At 40.8% G+C, this 19532-nt stretch overlaps 1 protein-coding gene across 5 annotated transcripts in view; it reads right to left on the reverse strand.

Annotated features, from left to right (window-relative positions):
* Positions 1-19532, reverse strand: part of LOC137374388 (uncharacterized) — a 70222-nt gene that overhangs the window by 43109 nt on the left and 7581 nt on the right. For 2 of the 5 annotated variants that reach the window (XM_068040413.1, XM_068040414.1), the window contains exons 2-6: positions 11123-11278; positions 8266-8465; positions 6558-6647; positions 5326-5400; positions 3357-3461 (exon numbers count right to left, since the gene is read on the reverse strand). In XM_068040413.1, coding sequence (XP_067896514.1) covers positions 3357-3461; positions 5326-5400; positions 6558-6647; positions 8266-8465; positions 11123-11278 — 626 coding nt within the window. Of the gene's footprint in view, positions 1-3356; positions 3462-5325; positions 5401-6557; positions 6648-8265; positions 8466-11122; positions 11279-11544; positions 11676-19532 lie in introns of those variants that run through there. The other 3 variants (XR_010975816.1, XM_068040412.1, XM_068040415.1) reach the window with 3 other exon arrangements.

The following is a 19532-nucleotide window of genomic DNA, read 5'->3' on the forward strand; positions in this document are numbered from 1 at the left end:
CACGATCCCTTTCGTAAAACCATGTTGACTTTGTCTGATCATCCTATGATTTGCTAAGTGCATTAAGACTTCCTTAATAATAGATTCCAACACGTTCCTGCTGACTGAAGTCAGGCTAACTGGCCTGTAGTTCCCAGTTTTCTCTCTTCCTCCCTTTTTGAATAGTGGTGTTACATTTGCCAACTTCCAATCTGCTGGGAACATTCCAGAATCTAGGGAATTTTGGAAAATTATAACCAGTGCATGTACTATCTCTACAGCTATCTCTTTTAGAGTCCTAGGAGTTAGGCCATCCAGTCCTAAGGATATGTCAGATTTTAGTGCCTCAAGCTTCTCCAATACTTTTTCTCTGCAGATAATAATTACCTTAATTTCCTCACTTTTTTTTAGCCCCAAGGTTACCCTCTAATTTTGCTATGTAACTTGTGTTTTCTACTGTGAAGCCAGACACAAAATATTTGTTCAATGGCTCTGCCATTTCCTCATTCCCCATGATAATTTCTCCTGTCTCTGCTTCTAAGGGACCAATGTTTACTTTAGCTACTCTCCTTTTTATATACTTGCAAGAACTTTTACAATCTGTTTTCATATTCCTGGCCAGTTTACTCTCATACATTTGTTCCCTTTTTATCAACTTTTTGGTTTCTAAAACACTCCCAATCCTCAGACTTACTGCTGTTCTTTAAAAGAAGAGGCTTATAATCTTGCAAAGTAATACTATCTTTAATCTCCTTGGTAAGCCAAGGATGGATCTTTCTTGCTGAGTTTTTGTTTTTCAAAGGAATGTTTTTTTGTTGAACATTTTGAATTGTTTCTTTAAATGTTTCCTAGTGTTTATTTACTGCCATGCCTTTTAATCTATTTATCCATCAACCTTAGCCAGATCTCCCCTCATACCTATGTCATTGGCTTTGTTTAAGTTTAAGATTCTTGGCGATTGAAATATGTAGTTTTCAAACTTAATATGGAATTCCATTGCATTATAATATCTGTTTCCCAGCGGATTTTTTACTATGAGATTACTAAATAACTGTCTCATTACATAATACTAGATCTAAAAGAGCTTTATCCTAGTTGGTTCCAGGAAAGTCACAAAAGCTTTCTACACACTCATCTTTCAGACCACCTTTGCCAATTTAATTGGTCCAGTCTATATGAAGATTAAAGTCACCCACAATTATTACATTGCCTTTGTTATACACTCCAATAATTTCTTGTCTAATGCACTGTCCAATGGTATAACGACTTTTAGCGTCCCTATAAATGTTTTCTGACTCTTGCTATTCCTAATCTCCACCCATACTGATTCTACTTCCTGATCTTCCGAGCCAAGATCTTTTATCACTAATTCCCTTATGTCATCCTTTATTATCAGGGCTCCCCCTCCTCCTTTTCCATTCTTCCTGTCTTTTCAAAATGTTGTGTACTCTGGAATATTTATTTCTCAACCTTGGTCACCTTGTAACCATGACTCTGTAATGACAATTAGGTCCAAAGCACCTATCTCTATTTGTGTCACTAGTTCATCTATCTTATTATGGATGCTTCATGCATTCAGATACAGAGCCTTTAATTTTATTTATTTTTTTAACTACTATTCCCTGCATGGACCTTACTCGCTAATGCACTATTACCGTTAGACAAGCTGAGTGGGACAGAGAGTCTTTACCCACATCGCTACACTGGTCTATTGCCTTGACTTTTCTCTTTGGATTTCCAATTCTCCCGTCACTTGAACCCTTCGCCCCACCACCCTGTAAATTTAAAGCCCCATCCACATACAATTTGCCAGCTGGTTTAAGTCCAGCCCATCCCAATGGAACAGCTCCCTCTTTCCTGAGTACTGGTGCCAGTGCCCATAAATTGAAATTCCTTCCCACACCACTCCTTGTGCCAGCTGTTTAATTCCCTAATCTGCTTGACCCTTTGCCAATTAGCATGTGGCTCAGCTAACAATCCAGAGATTATCACCTTTGAGGTTCTGCGTTTTAATTTGGATCCTAACTATTCAAACTTACTCAACAGAACATCATTCCCAGGTCTACCTATGGTCATTGGTTCATACGTGGGCCACGACAACTGGATCCTCCCTCTCGCTACCCCAAGTTCATCTCCAGCTGCAAGATGTCCTTAACCCTGGAACCAGGCAAGCAGCACAACCTTCGGAGCTCCCGGTCGTGGCTGCAGAGAACAGCAGCTATGACTCTGATTATACTGTCTCCTGTCATTACTCCATTCTGTGTCATTACTCCATTCTGTATCACTCCTCCCTCCCCCTCCCTCCCCCTGCCCCCACCTCCCCCCCCCAACTTGAATGGCACCATGGTGCCATGGTCAGTTTGCTCATCTACCCTGGACTCCTTAGTCTCATTCAGGTGGTTGAGCAACCTGACCATGGCACCATGGTGCATGAAGCCACATCCAGTACTGCCACTGCAGCACCAGTGTACAGTTGGAGACAGCTTAAAGGGGCCACAGGGGCCCCAAAGGCTGGCTTAATTTATCCACTGAAGGCACCGACCATGACCAAAGCCTTCAATAGAGAGTTGGAGGGAAAGGAGGCCATCATTTGTTGGCTATCCTTAGGCCTACTAGCACAGTTTGCCTGGTGGTTCTGGTAAGTAGCAGCAACTTGGAGAGATGGCAGAGAAACGGGTTAGGAATGCGCCCCTAATGGCATTTTCACACTGCAGGAGTTAAGATGTGGCGGTCCTGGTAGGAGGGAAATTGAGGTCAGGAATGGTGAAGCAGTGGTAGGCCTCACTGCCATAGTTCACACCCTTTCCAAATCAAATATAAAGCTACACACAAGGGGTAACTGAAATACATTTTACAGTTGATCTCCTGCAGTATTATGCATGGGGGTCTCACGCTCATTTAAACCCCTACTGTGCTGCTCCAAAACAATCAGGAAGAGGATCTGCCTGGCTCAGAACACTCGTAGTGGGCTTAATGGGTGAGGAGGTGAAGGAGGCCAGGTCTTGGGATGGTGTTGGGAAGGAGAGGCTGAAAGTGAAACTGGGCTAGGCAATCAGTAAAAGTGCAGAAAGTTGCTGCCTTTCTGCAGCTTGTGCCAGAGTGCATGGGCCAAGCAGAGCGCTGTACTGAAAAGTGTTAATTTAAAAATGAAAACAGGGATATTGAATAATAGATTGTGCAGGTTAACGTAACACATTAAGAAATATGTACTTATATTTAGGTTTGAATCAAAGAACTTGAAACAAGTTTTGTGAAGATTCAAATCCATTTCCAACACTAGCTGACCCACAAAGCATTTGATGTTTTCAGTAACGGTCCAGCTCGACTGTGAATGCACTACACTTTAACCTAGTTACCTAGATTACAGCAATACTCACCGGTTTAAAAAACATAGGTTTCATTCTCCCCTGATGCATCTCTGTGACCCTACGATGCAGGACATCAAATTTCTTATCTAGTCTCTGGATAGCAGCATACATTACCTGACAGAGAAAGGAAAACACGGTGTTCAAAGTAGCTAAAAATACGTGATGGCTTTTTTTGTTGCAAGATGTATAAAGCAAAGATTGAATCAGCAGCTGTACAGACACCACTTACATCAAGTGTATAAAGCTACAAATCTACACAAACCAAACTAGAGGACATGTATCAAAGAGCATTTAGGGACAACCTGCATTGGTAATTATGGAATATTTAACAGTTTGGAGATAATTTTTTGCTAATAGTAACTGGCAGTGTTACAAAATGTGACAACTTAAGTTTGTGTGCCATGGTATAAAAAAAATCACGATATAAGCAATTCGCCCTGGTCACTGGGTTTAGTTTGGGACATCTCAATATTAGGTTATAAAGGTAATGGAAATGTGCACTGTAGATTCATTATGTATTAACAGGGATGAGGGGTAACAGTTATGAAGAGAGACTTGAGAAGTTCCTTACACAGGGGATGGTTAGAATGTGGAATTCTCTGCTCCCACATGGGACTTTGGCACAGTCCAAATTCTTTTAAAGTGGAAAAAGAGAAATATCACAGGGTATGTGGAGGGTGCAAGAGAATAGGAATAGACTAGATGGCTTATGGGGAGACATTCCCCACTACAGACATGTTGACAAAGAGATTGGTTCTGTGCTGTAACGCTGGTATGAACCATGATTCCAAGTGCCAATGACAGGGAGCTACTGTTGAGTTACAAGGAGAGAGGAGGGTCAATCTTAACGTAGCACTTAATTTCCTTTTGCTGGCAGCCCAACTGCAATCGGGTCATACTCCCACCATGGTAGAGAAAATAGGTTTACTGCTGGAGACACGAGAGCCAGACCTTTGATTCATTCAAAAGCTGAGTGATGTTCGATGGGGATGGGGTGTCTATGGTGAGTTAGGCCTTTTATCGTTGGGATCTGGGTTCACATCCAGTCCAGGCTGATGGAAAGAAAGCCTGCTCTATCTGATAACTGTAACTGTGCTGTGTGATATGAATTTGGACAGGCACAGCGCTCTTCCCAAGAGAGCCTGAAATTGATATTAATGGGTAAGTAATCTCAGCTGGAGAGGCCACAGAATGGCTGGTGAAGGAAGCTGGGGCTGTGGCACATTGCTCAGACAGAAGAGACAAATACAATCCAAAAAAGACATTGGGGTAGAAATTAATCTCAAGAGGTGATGCAAAATGAACAGTTATCAGATTGGCCGCCTGGTATATGCAGCGCGTGACATTTAATTCCACTGACTGCAACTGAACTGACCAGGTGCTGTGCAGAATTGGCAGCTGATCCAATACCCGCTCTTTTGCACTGCTTCCCCGGGAAGAATTCCTACCCCATAATCATTACATAGAAATTACAGCACAGAAACAGGCCATCTGGCCCAAATTGTTTGTCCTTGTGGGTTTTAACTTATACATATTCTAAAGCTATTGTGGGGTTTAATTCCTGTGGGGGTTCTGTTAATTCTGGATTAATTGGGAGTTTAATTGTATTCAGATGGTGGGCATTAACTGGGGATTCACTTGTGCTCCTATATATAGGAGCAGGCTGAAAGTGTTGGGCTTGAAGGCACATGCTTGTAATGTGTGTCTGCAAATAAAAGCTTAAGTGAGTAAAGGATAGGCTCCAGGTCTATCCTTCACTGCCGGGCTACCTGGAGTGTAAGTTCTCTGCGGATCTTCTGCCACAGTTTTGGTGAGCATCCACAGAAACCCAAGCCGTGTGTGCGTGTGTTTGAGTAGATTTTGAATCTTTTAGATTCATTTTTCTTTTTCAAGTTGAGGATAGGAGAAGGATTCAACTTGCAAGAATATTTAAAAGAACTGCATGACCGATTTGGATTATCACGGAGCTAGCCGTTACCTGGCAGTAATTAAGAACTTCCACTAGAGTCCTCTGCTGATCTGTAACATAAGAACCTTCTGACATGTCACTGGCCTGTGTAGAAAGAAGATGGAATGGTTCACTGTAATTACACAAAATGTAAATGTTCTGAGCTATTCTTACTTAGTGCATTTGAATTTGAGCGCTCGTACACCAAGCACTACATAAATTCTTTATTTCTATCAATTTTCCAGATTTCTAAATAGCATTTTCATTGTTCCACCAATTGGTGCAGAGCAGCAGGATTTGGGAATCCTGGCCATCAATCGCCACACAGAAGTTCCAGATCTCGATGGTGTTAGAAGGGAGGTGGCAAATTCTGGCTAGGAATCTACCCAATCAATTTATTTATGTTTCAACATGAGCTGTTGTTGTCTGTCTTGGCTGCCAGCCCAAAAGCAGGATTAACATAACCCCGGAACCAGGTGACCTGTTGAACAGGTTGTATGGCATAATGAAAATGTGATGATAAACAGTATTTGGCAGCTTATACTAAACCATAAAATTGCAATTTGGCAGACATGTAAATATCCCACTCATACTGGGAATTAATACATTTTCTACAAGGAACTAGGTGGGAATTGGATGAAGTGTCCTTCAGTTTACTCATGAAAATTTTCAAGTTCCTGAACAGGAATTTTCAGAAGGAATATCAAAATAAAATGAAGACAGAAAATGTTTGTCTTCCGGGCAACTTCAAAATGTGATCATCTGTTGAACGCTGCAAACTCGCTTTAAAGAAGATTCAGATAGCTTGTGTCACAGCACATTGATGCACAAAAATGTTACACTTAAGTGGTAGTGGGACACGTGCTCCCCAAGATGATTCACCACAGGGCAGGTTTTCAGTATGGCCTGGATACAGGAAGAAAGGCAGAGGGAGGGGAGTAAATCACTGCATCCTACAACTGCTCACCTCCAAAGTGGCTGGGTACCTCACTCAATGCTCTAAGATCAGGGAAGAATGAGCAACACTGACATTTTTCAAAAGGGTCAAATTTTTAAACTAAAATAAATGAATCTGCCAAGAAACATTTTTAAAACTCTGTGTTTGAAGGTCATCTCTGCATGAAATTTTTTAAAAGTCCTAGTCTAAAAAGTAGAAAATATTAAAAAGTTTGAGTACATTTTGAACACACACTAAAAAAGATAAAGAATACATTTAACAAGGTTTGACAGAAGCACAATGACTTTAAACTAGGATTACTCACACATTCATAGTCAGCACTGTAGTCATAAACAAAGTCGCCATTTTCTTCATAGTCTGCATAATCTCCAGTGTCTCTGGTTCTCATCTGAGGCTGTAGATAATTTACACACACAAGCTACTTAGCAGTAGGGATAAAGAACCAGTTACCATTTTATCTTTTTGTACCATTACTAGAGGAGCCAAAGGTTGCTCTTTCTAGCAATGAAATGAAAGTAGCACATACATTATCAAATATAGCACACTTAAGAATTACAATGTAAAGATGATACTAATCTCTGACCAGAATTGCTTTGAATCAATATGACAAGTGTGCATTTGTGCAGTGTATGCAGCTCAATGGGCTTGATACTAAATGCTTAAATCAAGATTTGTTAGTAAAAACCTTTAGAGCTCTGAACCTCCAAGTTAATGCCATCATTGACGGGCTCTTTCTTCTAATTACAGTATAACGATTTTGGTCTTTGAGTAGCCATTGAAAGAAAGTGATAATACCAGTCCCCTTCACTTGGGAAAAAGGAGACCTACATTGATCATGGAACGATGAGCAGAAATAAGCTTTTAGTCGCCCCAGGAGGGGTGCCTTACCAAGGGGTCCCTCTCCGAGGCAAGTAAAGGTCTGCCCATGTTACGTTACTGACCCACTTCAAGGAGCTGGTGCACCATTGTTGGAAAGTTGCTATTTGAGAATCCTTTGACAGCTGGGAAATATCTGTATTGGCCGGCAGGCGATTAGCTGCATTTCCAGAGCATACAGAAGTACTCAATGGATGGAATGCCAGAAAAAAGGTCTCCTCTATCTCCGGAGGCAATATTTAAAATTGTTGTTAGGTGAGGCCCAGTGCCTCCAAAGGCAGCATGACCATTTCATTTTCTTTGGAGCAGGGCTATCATCAGCAATAGTGCAGCAAGACAAAGGGGTGCAAATGTATCATACAAGTTTGGCAGCTTGGAACGTTGACCACTGCAGGATTCCATTTCATTATCCTACACAAGATAGAAATTACTGTTGACAATAACAGCAGACAAGCACATATGTACCTGTAGGACTTTCCTGCGTTAACCCCTTTGTTTTAAATGAGTTAATGCTGCCTTTCAAAAAGTGAAGACAGGAACACTTTTCAAACATATTTAAGATTTATCCAGTATCAAGCATTCATCTGGTATTATGTGCAACAGTAATTTCCAGCCTTAAAACTGCTGTACAAACATTATAGAAATTGCTAGATGAAAAAAGCTCAAGGCCCATTTAGTTTGCCTTCTACCATCTTGGTAGCTGCATCATATAACAATAATGGGCCAAGAGAAAAGGCATCCCATCAGGGGCTAGCTGCATGCCAGAGGAAACATTGATGCAAGAATGAATATTGTATTCTTCTCTTTGGCCATATGTCAACAGTGTACACACACAGTACAGCACTCCGTACCTGTGTGAAGTGACACAAGTTGGACAATAACATAGCCATCCTGTGTAAGTGACACTCTCAGGTGAAAAAATTCTATTCCTTGTGTAACAGTCCCATTCCAAAATGGCAGATTTGCTCAACAAATAGCCATCATAAGCAAAGTAGGAACCAAACACTCGGACACCCACAAACAGCAAAGTAGAAGTTCAGTGATGATTCTTTTTGAACTGTTTAATAATTTGAATGAAGAGCCCTGTACTTACTTTCTCCCCAAACATTAACCTCACACTTGGTAGCAATACCTACTGCATTATGGATTGTGATTTTCCTTCTTTTTGGCCTGTAAGTGTAACTGTATTCTCCACCACTGCGCCTAGCCTCGTGCGATGTGGTACCAGATGAAACTTCGTTTCTGTTCGGTAGGCATTCTTGTGGCAGGTTTGCTGTTGATTCACTGGTATTCATGCCTGGAGCACTGGGTAAGCCTTCTGTCCCTGATTTCTGTACTGAAAAATCAGTGAATGGGGAAAGTAAAACAGTCAGTAAAGTTTTTTTTAAACTTATAAAAATACAACTTTTTAACAAAAAAAGTGACTCATTAAAAGTCAATAATCTTCATGCCAATTCTAAATGCTCATCAAAAAAGCAGGCAGAATGTGGAGATGCACAGCCAGAACACTGGAGTGCACTCCACTGAGGTTACCTGAGGTTTTACAACGCATTGGTCAGACCATAGTTGGAATACTGTGTCCAATTTTGGTCACCACACATCAAAAGGGAACTACATGTACTGGTGAGGGTGCAGCAAAGAGTGAGAATAATTCCATGTGAAAAGTGATCCAACTGTGGTTAACAAGAGAAGTTAAAGATTGTACAAGATTAAAGGAAGGGGTATATATTACCAAAAAGAGCAGTAAACTTGAGGATTGGGAGGATTTTAGACCTCAGCAAAGGAGGACCAAGAAATTGGTGAAGAGAGAGAAAATAGAATGAGAGTAAACGAGCAAGAGACATAAAAACAGACTGTAAAAGTTTCAGCAGGTATGTAAAAAGGAAGAGATGAGCGAAAGTAAATGCAGGGTCCCTTACAGGCAGAGACAGGAGAAATTATAGGGAATAAGGAAATGGCAGACATTTAGCGAATGCTTTGCATCTGTCTTCATCTAGAAGACACAGAAAACATTCCGAAAATAGGGGGGATCAATGATCCAGTGGAAATGAGGAACCTAGGAATATCATTAAAGTAATAGAGAAATTAGAGAAACTACTGGGACTAAAAGTTGACAAATCTGCTGGACCTGATGGCCTGCATCTTAGGGTTTTAAAAGGGATAGCTGCAGGGAGAGTGGATGCACTGTTTTTGATCTTCCAGAATTCCCTAGATTCTATAACAGCCCCCATGGATGCATGGATGGAAGGTAGGAAACGTAACTCCACCATTCAAGAAAGGAAGGAGAAAGAAAACAGGGAAGTATAGGCCTGTTAGCCTGACATCAATAGTAAGGTAAATGCTAGTATCTATTATTGGGGACATGGTAACAGAACACTTAGAAACTCATTAGGAAGAGTAAACATAGACATGAAAAGAGAAATAGTGGCTGGAATCTTACGCCCCCAAAAGAGCAGGATGGTGGTGGCGTAAAATGGAGTGGGAGGCTCGGGGGACCCTTCCTGACCTGCTCCCGCCTCCACCACCAGTTAACGGCCACTTGAGGGCCTCCGCCCGCCGCCACAGGGATTTTACTGTTGGCAAGTGGGCGGCCCAGGCCTGAGAAAGACCGCCTGTAAAAAGTAGATGGCCTTCTGATGGCCTGGGGGAGGTGGGGGGGGGCCCATCTGATCCGGCACCATGTGCCCAGCGGAGGGCCACCTACGATGCCCCAACCCAACCACCCCCAACACGCCCCCTAATCAATCACCCGCAGCGAGGCCCCAAAAACTCATCTCTTCTCCGGGGACATCCTTCCTCTTCTTGTTGATGCTAGGTTGCAGTCCCAGCAGTGGCCACCACTCCCGATGGCATTGCTGGGATTAAGAGCTGCCAGCACACTGATTGGCCGGCAGCTCCATTAGGTGGGACTTCCTGCCTCAATGAGGTGGAAATCCCGCCTCAGACCAATTAAGGGCCTGGGGACCGTAAAATGCAGTCTGGATCCCCAGGCCTGGCAGAGGTTGGATGGCTCCATCTGATGGGAGTAAAAATCTGGCCAGTGTTTAAATCTGTTCAGAATGTTTTGAGGTTGTAACTAGCAGGGTATATAAAGGGAACCACTGGATGTAGCATATTTGGATTTTCAAAAAGCATTTGGTAAGGTGCCACACAGAAAGATTGTTGCACAAGATAGAGTTCTGGGGTTGAGGTAATATATTAGCATGCACAGAGGATTGGTTAAAGGGCAGAAAACAGACAGAAGGAATAAACATGTCATTTTCAAGTTGGCAAGCTGTTACTAATTGGATGCTGCAAGGATCAACGGTTGGGCATCAGCTACTTATAATCTATATTAATGACCTTGATGAAGGGACCAATGTGGTAAAACATCTCAAGGTGTTTCACAGGAGTATTATCAAATGAAATTTGACACCAAGCACAGGAAGAAATATTAGGGCAGCTGAGCATAAGGTTGGTTAAAGAGGTAGGTTTTAAGGAGTGACTTAAGGAGGAGAATGAGGTAGAGGTGGAGAGGATTAGGGAGGGAATTCCAGAGGTTGGGGCCTAGGCAGTTGAAAGCACAGCTAACAATGGTGGAGCGATGAAAAATCGGGGATGTGCAAGTTAATAGTATCAATAAGGGGAAACCAGAATATTACTTCAAGGTAAAACAAGATAGTAGGACCAAGAGGGGATTAATCTAAAATGAGTGAAAATTAAATTCAAAACAAATATAGTAGAAAAATTGTTTTTCTTCAAAGAGAAATGATTGAAACAATTCGACAGTTAAGCTAATGAGGCAAAAGGCACTTGGCGTGTTAAAAATCTAAGATATAAATCTCAGCTAACTAGAGTAACAGAAAGATGAACTTCAAAAAGGCCAAGTGGCTTTTTCTTAGGCTCTTGTAAATATGGCACTGTCAAAGAATGTATACTTCCTAAAACTGAAAGGAACAAATGTTTACGATTAAAACCATGTGGGTCTGATTGTAAATCAACATTCTTATTTACCATAAACTACAGCAGCTAGATATCTTTTTTGGTTGTTCACTTGTGACTGATCTTCAGTAGTAAGGGACGACGAGCCATTCTGAATGTCCACCATTTCAGCTCCATCAAATATCACAGCTTCTGCATCATCTTCTACTTTAACCCGAAGGTATGAATCTGCAGAAAAGTAAAAAGAAGAGACTACTGATAAAAACTAAACAGTATGCCTTGACAATTATTTAAAAGCTTTACATTTTGGTTTCTGTATATGCAGCATGCTCACAAACTGCAGTACTGTAATTCAAACAGAAAATGGACAAGATTCTTAGGACTGTGTCTATAATAAGGAAGTATATGAAATGTATACTTCAGACCGTCAGGTTTTGTACAAACCCTCTCCTGTTCAATTTAAAACTGTTTTAACTGTTCGATACAGAAAATACCTTTGATAGAAAGCTGGGTCGAAAGTTGTATATGAAATATAGGTGTAAGGCACTTCTCCCACGACATTGAACTAAATGACAGCAGAGTTTCTTTCGTTTTTCAGTTGTCACAGTAGCTGTTGTAGTAAATTGGATCATGCAGAATTCATTGCAGCCAAGTATGCACTGTTTCCAATACTGGCTTCCCTGTTCTGGTGCTGTTGAATCTTCTGCATGACTAATTGGGGGACGAAGGGGTGTGTTGTACATATAGCAAGTCTCATCAAGCTCCATAAATGGCCAGTTTTGTTACCATTTATAATTTTTTAAAATCCTGATGTGTTATGTACATTCCAGTTTCAGAATGATGAGTTTTTCCATCGGATTCAGATGAGAGGAGGCCTTGGGCTATATTTTAGGATAGTAGGTCACAGTTTGCTTGCTGACAGTGACATTAGGAGATTATAAAGAGTTATCATCTACTACATGATTGAGACTCTTCATTTAGCTGACAGTGTGCTAACTGTGGGAAACCCATTAACTCAAGCCCTAAGCTCCTCACAGGGGAACAGATCTCCCACTTAAAAAAAAAAGCATTGCTGGATGTAGAACATTGCTCAATGACAAAAACAAGCCTTCTTCTCCCTGACTTTGTCTCTCTCACTGTAATTCTGCACCTCCCCCTTGGTTTCCTCACTGGCTTTCATCATACACCTCTTCTCCTGGTGGTTTCTGCAGCTTTCTTGTCCCCGATCTATGTGGGAATTAGGCGGGAGGTAAAACTGCTCAACTACTGTCTACTCTCAACCAGTGCCAAACAGTAACAGTCAGCCTCCTGGAGCACATTGGAAGATATTGTTCCAGAATACACGCCTCTCGCACACACATGTGATTGCTAATTTGACAGATAAGTGATTACGTCACCTAATCACAGTGCTCTACATTCCTTTAATGCTTTGGGGCCACAATTTCAGATGCAATGCTACAGATGCACACATAGACATAAGACTTTTAATTAAATAAATAGCTTAAGCTTGTGAGGAACCAGGGTGCTTCCTGAAATCAGATTGAAAAAATGGCTGCCAATTTCATTGGCTAGTTTTGTGTCACTTCCTGATTTTTCACGGGTGGATTTTTGGGGTTTGCTGCTTGTTTATTTGGTACTGCAGGGAATTCTGGGCCAGAGTGATCTCCTGGACTAGTTTTGATCGCCTAGAAGAGGAATTTCCCAGATTTTTGTTTCCCTCAAATTGGCCTGGGTTTTTGGCTCTTCCAGATCATATGGTTTCAGGTAGGGTGGACAGTGCATATATTGTACTGTACTAGATACCACAATTATGAGCTAGGTTGGTTGGACCAGAGGATCTTTGCCTGTCTGTCATTGTTCGCATGTACCTTTTTATTGTTTAATGGTTGTTCCGTGCTAGATTTTGGATGGCAGACATATTCTAGATGCGAGACTTTTAACTTCACATGTAGCACAAGGTCGCTTATAAACAGGAAATGACCGCAAGCCCATCTGATTTGACAGACTGGCCCTTCTCACCATACCATTAATTCCCTCTCTTTAGAAACGCATCAAATTGTCTCTTGAACCCAGATATATATTCTGCCTCAATAACCGGTGTTATTCCACAACTCTATTATTCTACAATTGAAAACTTCTGACCTGGATTGCTTTGTTACTCACAATTCACGAATTTTTAAACTGGAGTTTCCTGGTATTTGAATCCTTTAGCAGAGTGAACAGTTCAAATTACAATTCAAAAACTCCTCTTTTCAAAGAAACCAGTGCAGATTCCTTAATCTTATTCATAATTTAAAATTCCTGACAACCACAATGATCATAGCTGCCTGCCTCTGTACTGGCAGTCATCTACTGCTCAGGGTGACTTCTGCAAAATTATGTAAATTTAACACTAGAGTATTAGGCAATAACAAAACAGCAAACAAAAAAAAACACTCAATTTGAAAATTTTAACAGGGTGCAACATAGATTCAGATGCTGTTACAAACTTGATTGTTGAAGCACAGTCTGCAAGTTGTCAAACCAGGAATATTAAAAAGAGAGCATGTGAAGTGGCCAGGAGAACAGGATTAGACTGGAATGTTTCATGTGGAAAAAGCACTGGCACTGACTTGACAGACCAAGTGACCGGATTCTGTCCTCTAACATTTTATGTGTCTAATTTCTGACATTGTCCAAGCTAATTTTTGTGGAAGAGACTGCAATTTCAGATTAGACTGGACTGAATTTGAATGAGGTGCCAGAGATGAAGGACCAGTATTGACTTAACCGACTGTATCATTGCGTATTGTCATTTGTGCAAGATAAATATGTACTTTTAAAATTGGCTCATTATTTTGAAAATGCCTGCTTTTGCTGGAACTTTTAGGAGAGAGTGTCTGGTTGGCACAACCTTAATGAAATCCTTTACCAATTAGTCATGAACTCATAAATGGATAACTCTGCTTATTATGTTTAAAAGAAAACAGCACAAGTACAACAATTCACTTGCAAGGCTGAGATTACATTTGCTTATTGCAACAGTACATCGGAGTCACATTCTGTATATATCTTGCCACAAGTCATTTGTTATTCTGTCCTCTGTTTTACCTGTATATTTTACCTGTTTTACATGTACAGTTGCTGTATATCATGAACCAGGGGACTAGGAAGGGGTGAGAAGGAAAGAAAGAAAGACCAATTTAATGCAATATCCACATAGATACAACATTATTTTGTTATTCTAAAAAAGTGTGTAACCACTACACTCTTTCCTGTGAAATTTTGACTACACAAAAAGATTTGTCATTTTTATTGCTAATTTAAAACCAAGTTTTTGAGTTTCTAATTTTATCAAGAAGGGTGAAAAAGCAGGGATAAGAAAAATTAGATCCCCAAAAATCCAGATAAGTTTGCAAAAAAAACACTATTTATCTGGAACATTGCTAAAACATAGGAAACAATAAAGGATATGAAAAAAAACATGTATTTATTGAAAAATTGGAATTAATGCGAGAACATTATGAGTTTCTGGAGTACGAAGGAGGTGAGGACGATGGTGAATCGGGTTGATCGTTGAAAAAGGACCAGGCTTGATGGGTTTAATGACAGCTTCCTGTTGCTAAATCTTGCAGTTTGAGACAGTGCCCATTTAGTGGTTTCTGAACTTCAAAGATCCAATCAAATGCAACTGTTTAAATGATTGCACAAGAATTAGGAAAGGGTTCTGTCTTATGCAATTCACTGGAACATAATTAATGAAGGAAATCACATTGCTAATTTAGACAGCCAGTTTATACGTGCTGTGGCACGCATTGGCTTCTCCACTGCATTTAAACATTTCTGAAGCTAACTTCTTCTTCTTTGGCCTTCTTCTTCTAAGCGCCAGGAGGTTCAATGTGGTGCTGCCTGGGCAGAGGAAGAGGAAAAAGGTACAGAGCAAGAATAATACTTACGGAGCCCTAGGTATAGCACTGCATTATTTGAGGATATTAGTGGAAAATACCGTCAGATGATTAGATAAGAAGCACTGATACAGATCATTCTAAAATAAAACATGGAGGTATCTTTATTAAAATATAGACATTTTAAAAAAATAAATCCATTTAAAAGCCAGTGCTGTTGTTCCTGAACCTAATGTCTTCTCTTTGCCACTGGATACTTTCTAACCCTCTCCAATCCCTTGAATTGTTTAAAGCACTTTTGGACTGCAGGAATTCAAGATTGGTAAGTGCTCATTTATTATGGTAAGGTAGGGCTTTACACCCCATTTTTGTTGCTAAGTAGGTACACATCAATTCAGTCTCTCAGCCCAAAGGCAATTTTGCCAGCTTTACTTGTTTATTAGCGATCCTGATTAAAATAATCTCCAGATTGTTCTCATTATGAGCAAACTCATACTTAATGTTACAAAAGGCAAAATACTGTTTCCCTCTCTACAGATGTTGCCTGACCTGCTGTGTATTTTCATTATTTTCTGTTCATTTTTCATAATTAATGTTATAACCAGTCTGCTCTCATATTTCAGGAACAGTACAGATTATCTGCAGAGAATCATCGGATGAATGCTGGGGGTTTTCTGCAGTCAGACTGCACCATACTGAGAACCTGAGCATGGGTGTCAATCTTATCTCAACAGCTGACAGACTCAGATTTAGGAAGACCATTAACTGTTGGCCTAGGCTTCTCAGAAAGGTACATGCCACAGATGGAACGCATTGATTTTTTTTTGTTGTCGTAAATGTTGTAATTATTTATGTCCTTATGATGTTACAAACTTCATTTCCGGTAGTAAGTTTCTCAGCTGGTAAGTAAAATTGTTGAGAACAAGATTTTCAAATGATACGTTGATTTGATTTCACATTCAAACTTCTTTTTCGGAAATTGCGGATTGCTACATGTTAAATTTGCACATTTCATAATTGTGATTTGTTGCTGTTTTCTGAATGTGAAATTTCAACCATTAAATTGGAACGGTGGCACATAAATTTGCACAAAAACACATAATACAGGAAATAAATTATATATGTGCTTAGTTCCCGGTGCCCACCAACCTGCAACTCCATGGAAGTGCTCAGTGTGTTGGAGAATATACTGTTTTATAACAACACAGTTGTCGTGCCAGGACAACGGATTTACAGTGACTGAATATCAGCTTATGTTTTTAATCACCAGAATATTTTGGAATTTTTAACCAGTGATCTGTGAATTGAATACCATGATTCTATCCATTTTTCCATGAAAACACAGTGGCTTGGCCATATTGGGTTAACCATTTATGCAGTTTTTGCATTTGTCAGTTCGGATCATTGGTAGCACTCTCACTGGAGGCAGAAGGTTTGGGTTCAAACGAACACTTCAGTGCAGTACTGTTAACACCTCCAACAATGCAGCACGCTTAAGATATTAAACCGAGACCCCATGGATCAGTTGGATGTAAAAGATCTTACGGCCCTTTTGTTGAATTAACATCAAGACAAATTTGAGTGCTCATACATTTGATTTGCTGTTTGTGGAATCCTGCTGTGCACAAATTGGCTGCTGCATCTGAACACAAAATGACAATACCCAATTACTTCAAAAAAATAATCTGTTGCTGCAAAATGCTTTGCAGTGTGCTAAGGACATGACGAATTTGCATTTATAGATTTCTTCATATGCAAATTATTACAAGGATTGCAAAAGATAAGCTTGCAGAGAAGTGCAAGGTGCAATTAAATGCAACAAATGTGAAACAAAACATTTGGCAACAAGAACAGAAAAAGAAAATACACAGGAGCAAAGCGACCTTGGTCTGTAGATATAGAGGACTTGAAAAAGGTTGGCAACACAAATAAGGAGGCCATAAAAGAACAAAAGGAATCGAGAGGCACACAATACAAAAACAAGGGAGGTAACAGTGAACTTGTACAAGAAGAAAGATGGTTGTAGTTATTGGGAGGTAATCATCTCAGCTCCAGGACATTACTGCAGGATTTCTTCAGGGTAGTGTCCTAGGCCCAATCATCTTCAGCTGCTTCATCACTGACCTTCCTTCAATCATAAAGGTCAGAAGTGGGGATGTTCACTGATGATTGCACAATGTTCAGCACCATTCACGACTCCTCAGACACTGAAGCAGTCCGTGTAGAAATGCAGCAAGACCTGGACAATATCCAGACTTGGGCTGATAAGTGGCAAGTAACATTCACGCCACACAAGTGCTAGGCAATGACCATCTCCAACAAGAGAGAGAATCTTACAATCTCCCCTTGACATTCAGTGGCATTACGAACTCTGAAGCCCCCATTATCAACATCCTGGGGGTTACCATTGACCAGAAACTGAACTGGAGTAGCCATATAAATACCGTGGCTACAAGAGCAGGTCAGAGGCTAGGAATCCTGCGGCGAGTAACTCATCTCCTGACTCCCCAAAGCCTGTCAACCATCTATAAGGCACAAGTCAGGAGTGCGATGGAATACTCTCCACTTGCCTGGATGGGTGCAGCTCCAAAAACACTCAAGAAGCTCGACACCATCCAGGACAAAGCCGTCCGCTTGATTGGCACCCCATCTAAAAACATTCATTCCCTCCACCATCACTGCACAGTGGCAGCAGCGTGTACCATCTACAAGACGCACTGCAGCAACACATCAAGGCTACTTGGGCAGCACCTTCCAAACTCATGACCTCTACCACCTAGAAGGACAAGGGCAGCTGATGCATGGGAACACCACCACCTGCATGTTCCCCTCCAAGCCACACACCATCCTGACTTAAAACTATATCGCCATTCCTTCACGGTCGCTGGGTCAAATTCCTGGCATTCCCTTCCCAATAGCACTGTGGGTGTACCTACCCCACATAGACTGCAGCAGTTCAAAAATGCAGCTCACCACCACCCTCTCATGGCAATTAGGTATGCGCAATAAATGCTAGCGTGGCCAGCGACGCCCACATCCTTAAAAACAAATTTTAAAAAACAACTTAGTTAGGCTGCAGCTGAGTATCAGGTACAGTTTTGGGCAACCCCAATGTCGGAAAAATATAAAAGCTATGTTGCAACATGGATTCAATACATTTGCAAGGATGAGGGATTACTTTTAGGAAGAGAGGTTTAAGAAGTTGGGACTGTCACGCTAACGAAGGAACAGTGACGAAATATGAAACGAACTGGAGGAATTATGAAATAAAAGTCAACTGTTGAACTGAATAAGAAAATGGCCACATTTGTGCCACAGACAAAATGGAGTAAAGATCAGGTGCCCCCTCCTGTACGGTCAATAAACACATTTGTCTGTTGAAGATGAAACACATTATCTACATCCGAATTATCTTTAGGGAAAAACAATGAAATTGAAAACAGCCCATTCCACATTAACAACTCAAACCTGCAGGAATAGAACTAACAAAGACTTTTGCAGACTGACTGACCCCAAAGCTAAGGCCAAAATAATAGGTGTGAAGTAACACCTATTTATCAAAATGGACCACATTCAGACGCCATCAGATAACAATAGTTCCCATATCCTGGAACATTGCATGAATCACCTCAGGGAAGAGAGCCCTCAGTTACCTGACTGAGGCCTCAACCTGACAAATTTCTACCTTAAAAAGTATTGCTCTGGAGAGAGAGGACAAAATAGCAGAACAGCCAGAGAAGGTCTTTTCCAGCAAAACAGCTGTGAGACAATTCTAGCTAAGCAAGAACCCTGCTGACAACACCTTTTAATTACTGTTGCAGAAAAATTGCAAGGTGACTTTGGAACTCCCCCACCTGCAAAAGTGAACCAGGATTTCCACCATCGACTTCAGATTAAGGCTTAACAACAAGCAGCCTGCAACATTTCATCCTTTTTAAGACAAAGGACTTTCAGGCCTGCACCGTTGAAACATTTCCTCCCGAAGGCTTCTAAATGTTTTTTTAAAACAACTCTTTTACCACAATTTGGACTCTAACTGCATGCTACCACTCTGCTCTATCTCTCTTTTCTTGTGTGTGTGTGTGTGTGAGAGACAGAGAGAGTGAGTGACGTTACGATCATTTTTCAGTTCTTTAAAGCCTCATCAACCAGAGGTGCTGTCCTGTGAACCTGTACCTCCAAATCCCTCTGCATTCCACAGCGTTAAGCCAACTTCCATTCAGTGTACAATTTTACTGCTGTTATTAATACTACTGTATTACCTCACACAATGATCGTGAATTCTATCTGCCACTTTTTAAACTATTCCACCATCTTATCAATATCTTTTGGAGTTTCCTTTGGTCTTCTAAAGTAATAATATCTCCTAGTTTGTAATCATCTGTAAATTTAAATACCTGTCCCTCTAGGCACTATTTAGATATACACAGTGAACAGCAGTGGTCCCAGAACTAAACCATGTGGTCACCACTACCCATTTCCAACCATACTAAAAACTCCCCTCAGCTCCTACTCTGTCTGTAATTGTTTGTTTATTTGTTTATTTAGAGATACAGCACTGAAACAGGCCCTTCGGCCCACCGAGTCTGTGCCAACCA

The sequence above is a fragment of the Heterodontus francisci genome, chromosome 10, assembly GCF_036365525.1.
Source record: "Heterodontus francisci isolate sHetFra1 chromosome 10, sHetFra1.hap1, whole genome shotgun sequence".
In the NCBI taxonomy this organism is placed as follows: domain Eukaryota; kingdom Metazoa; phylum Chordata; class Chondrichthyes; order Heterodontiformes; family Heterodontidae; genus Heterodontus; species Heterodontus francisci.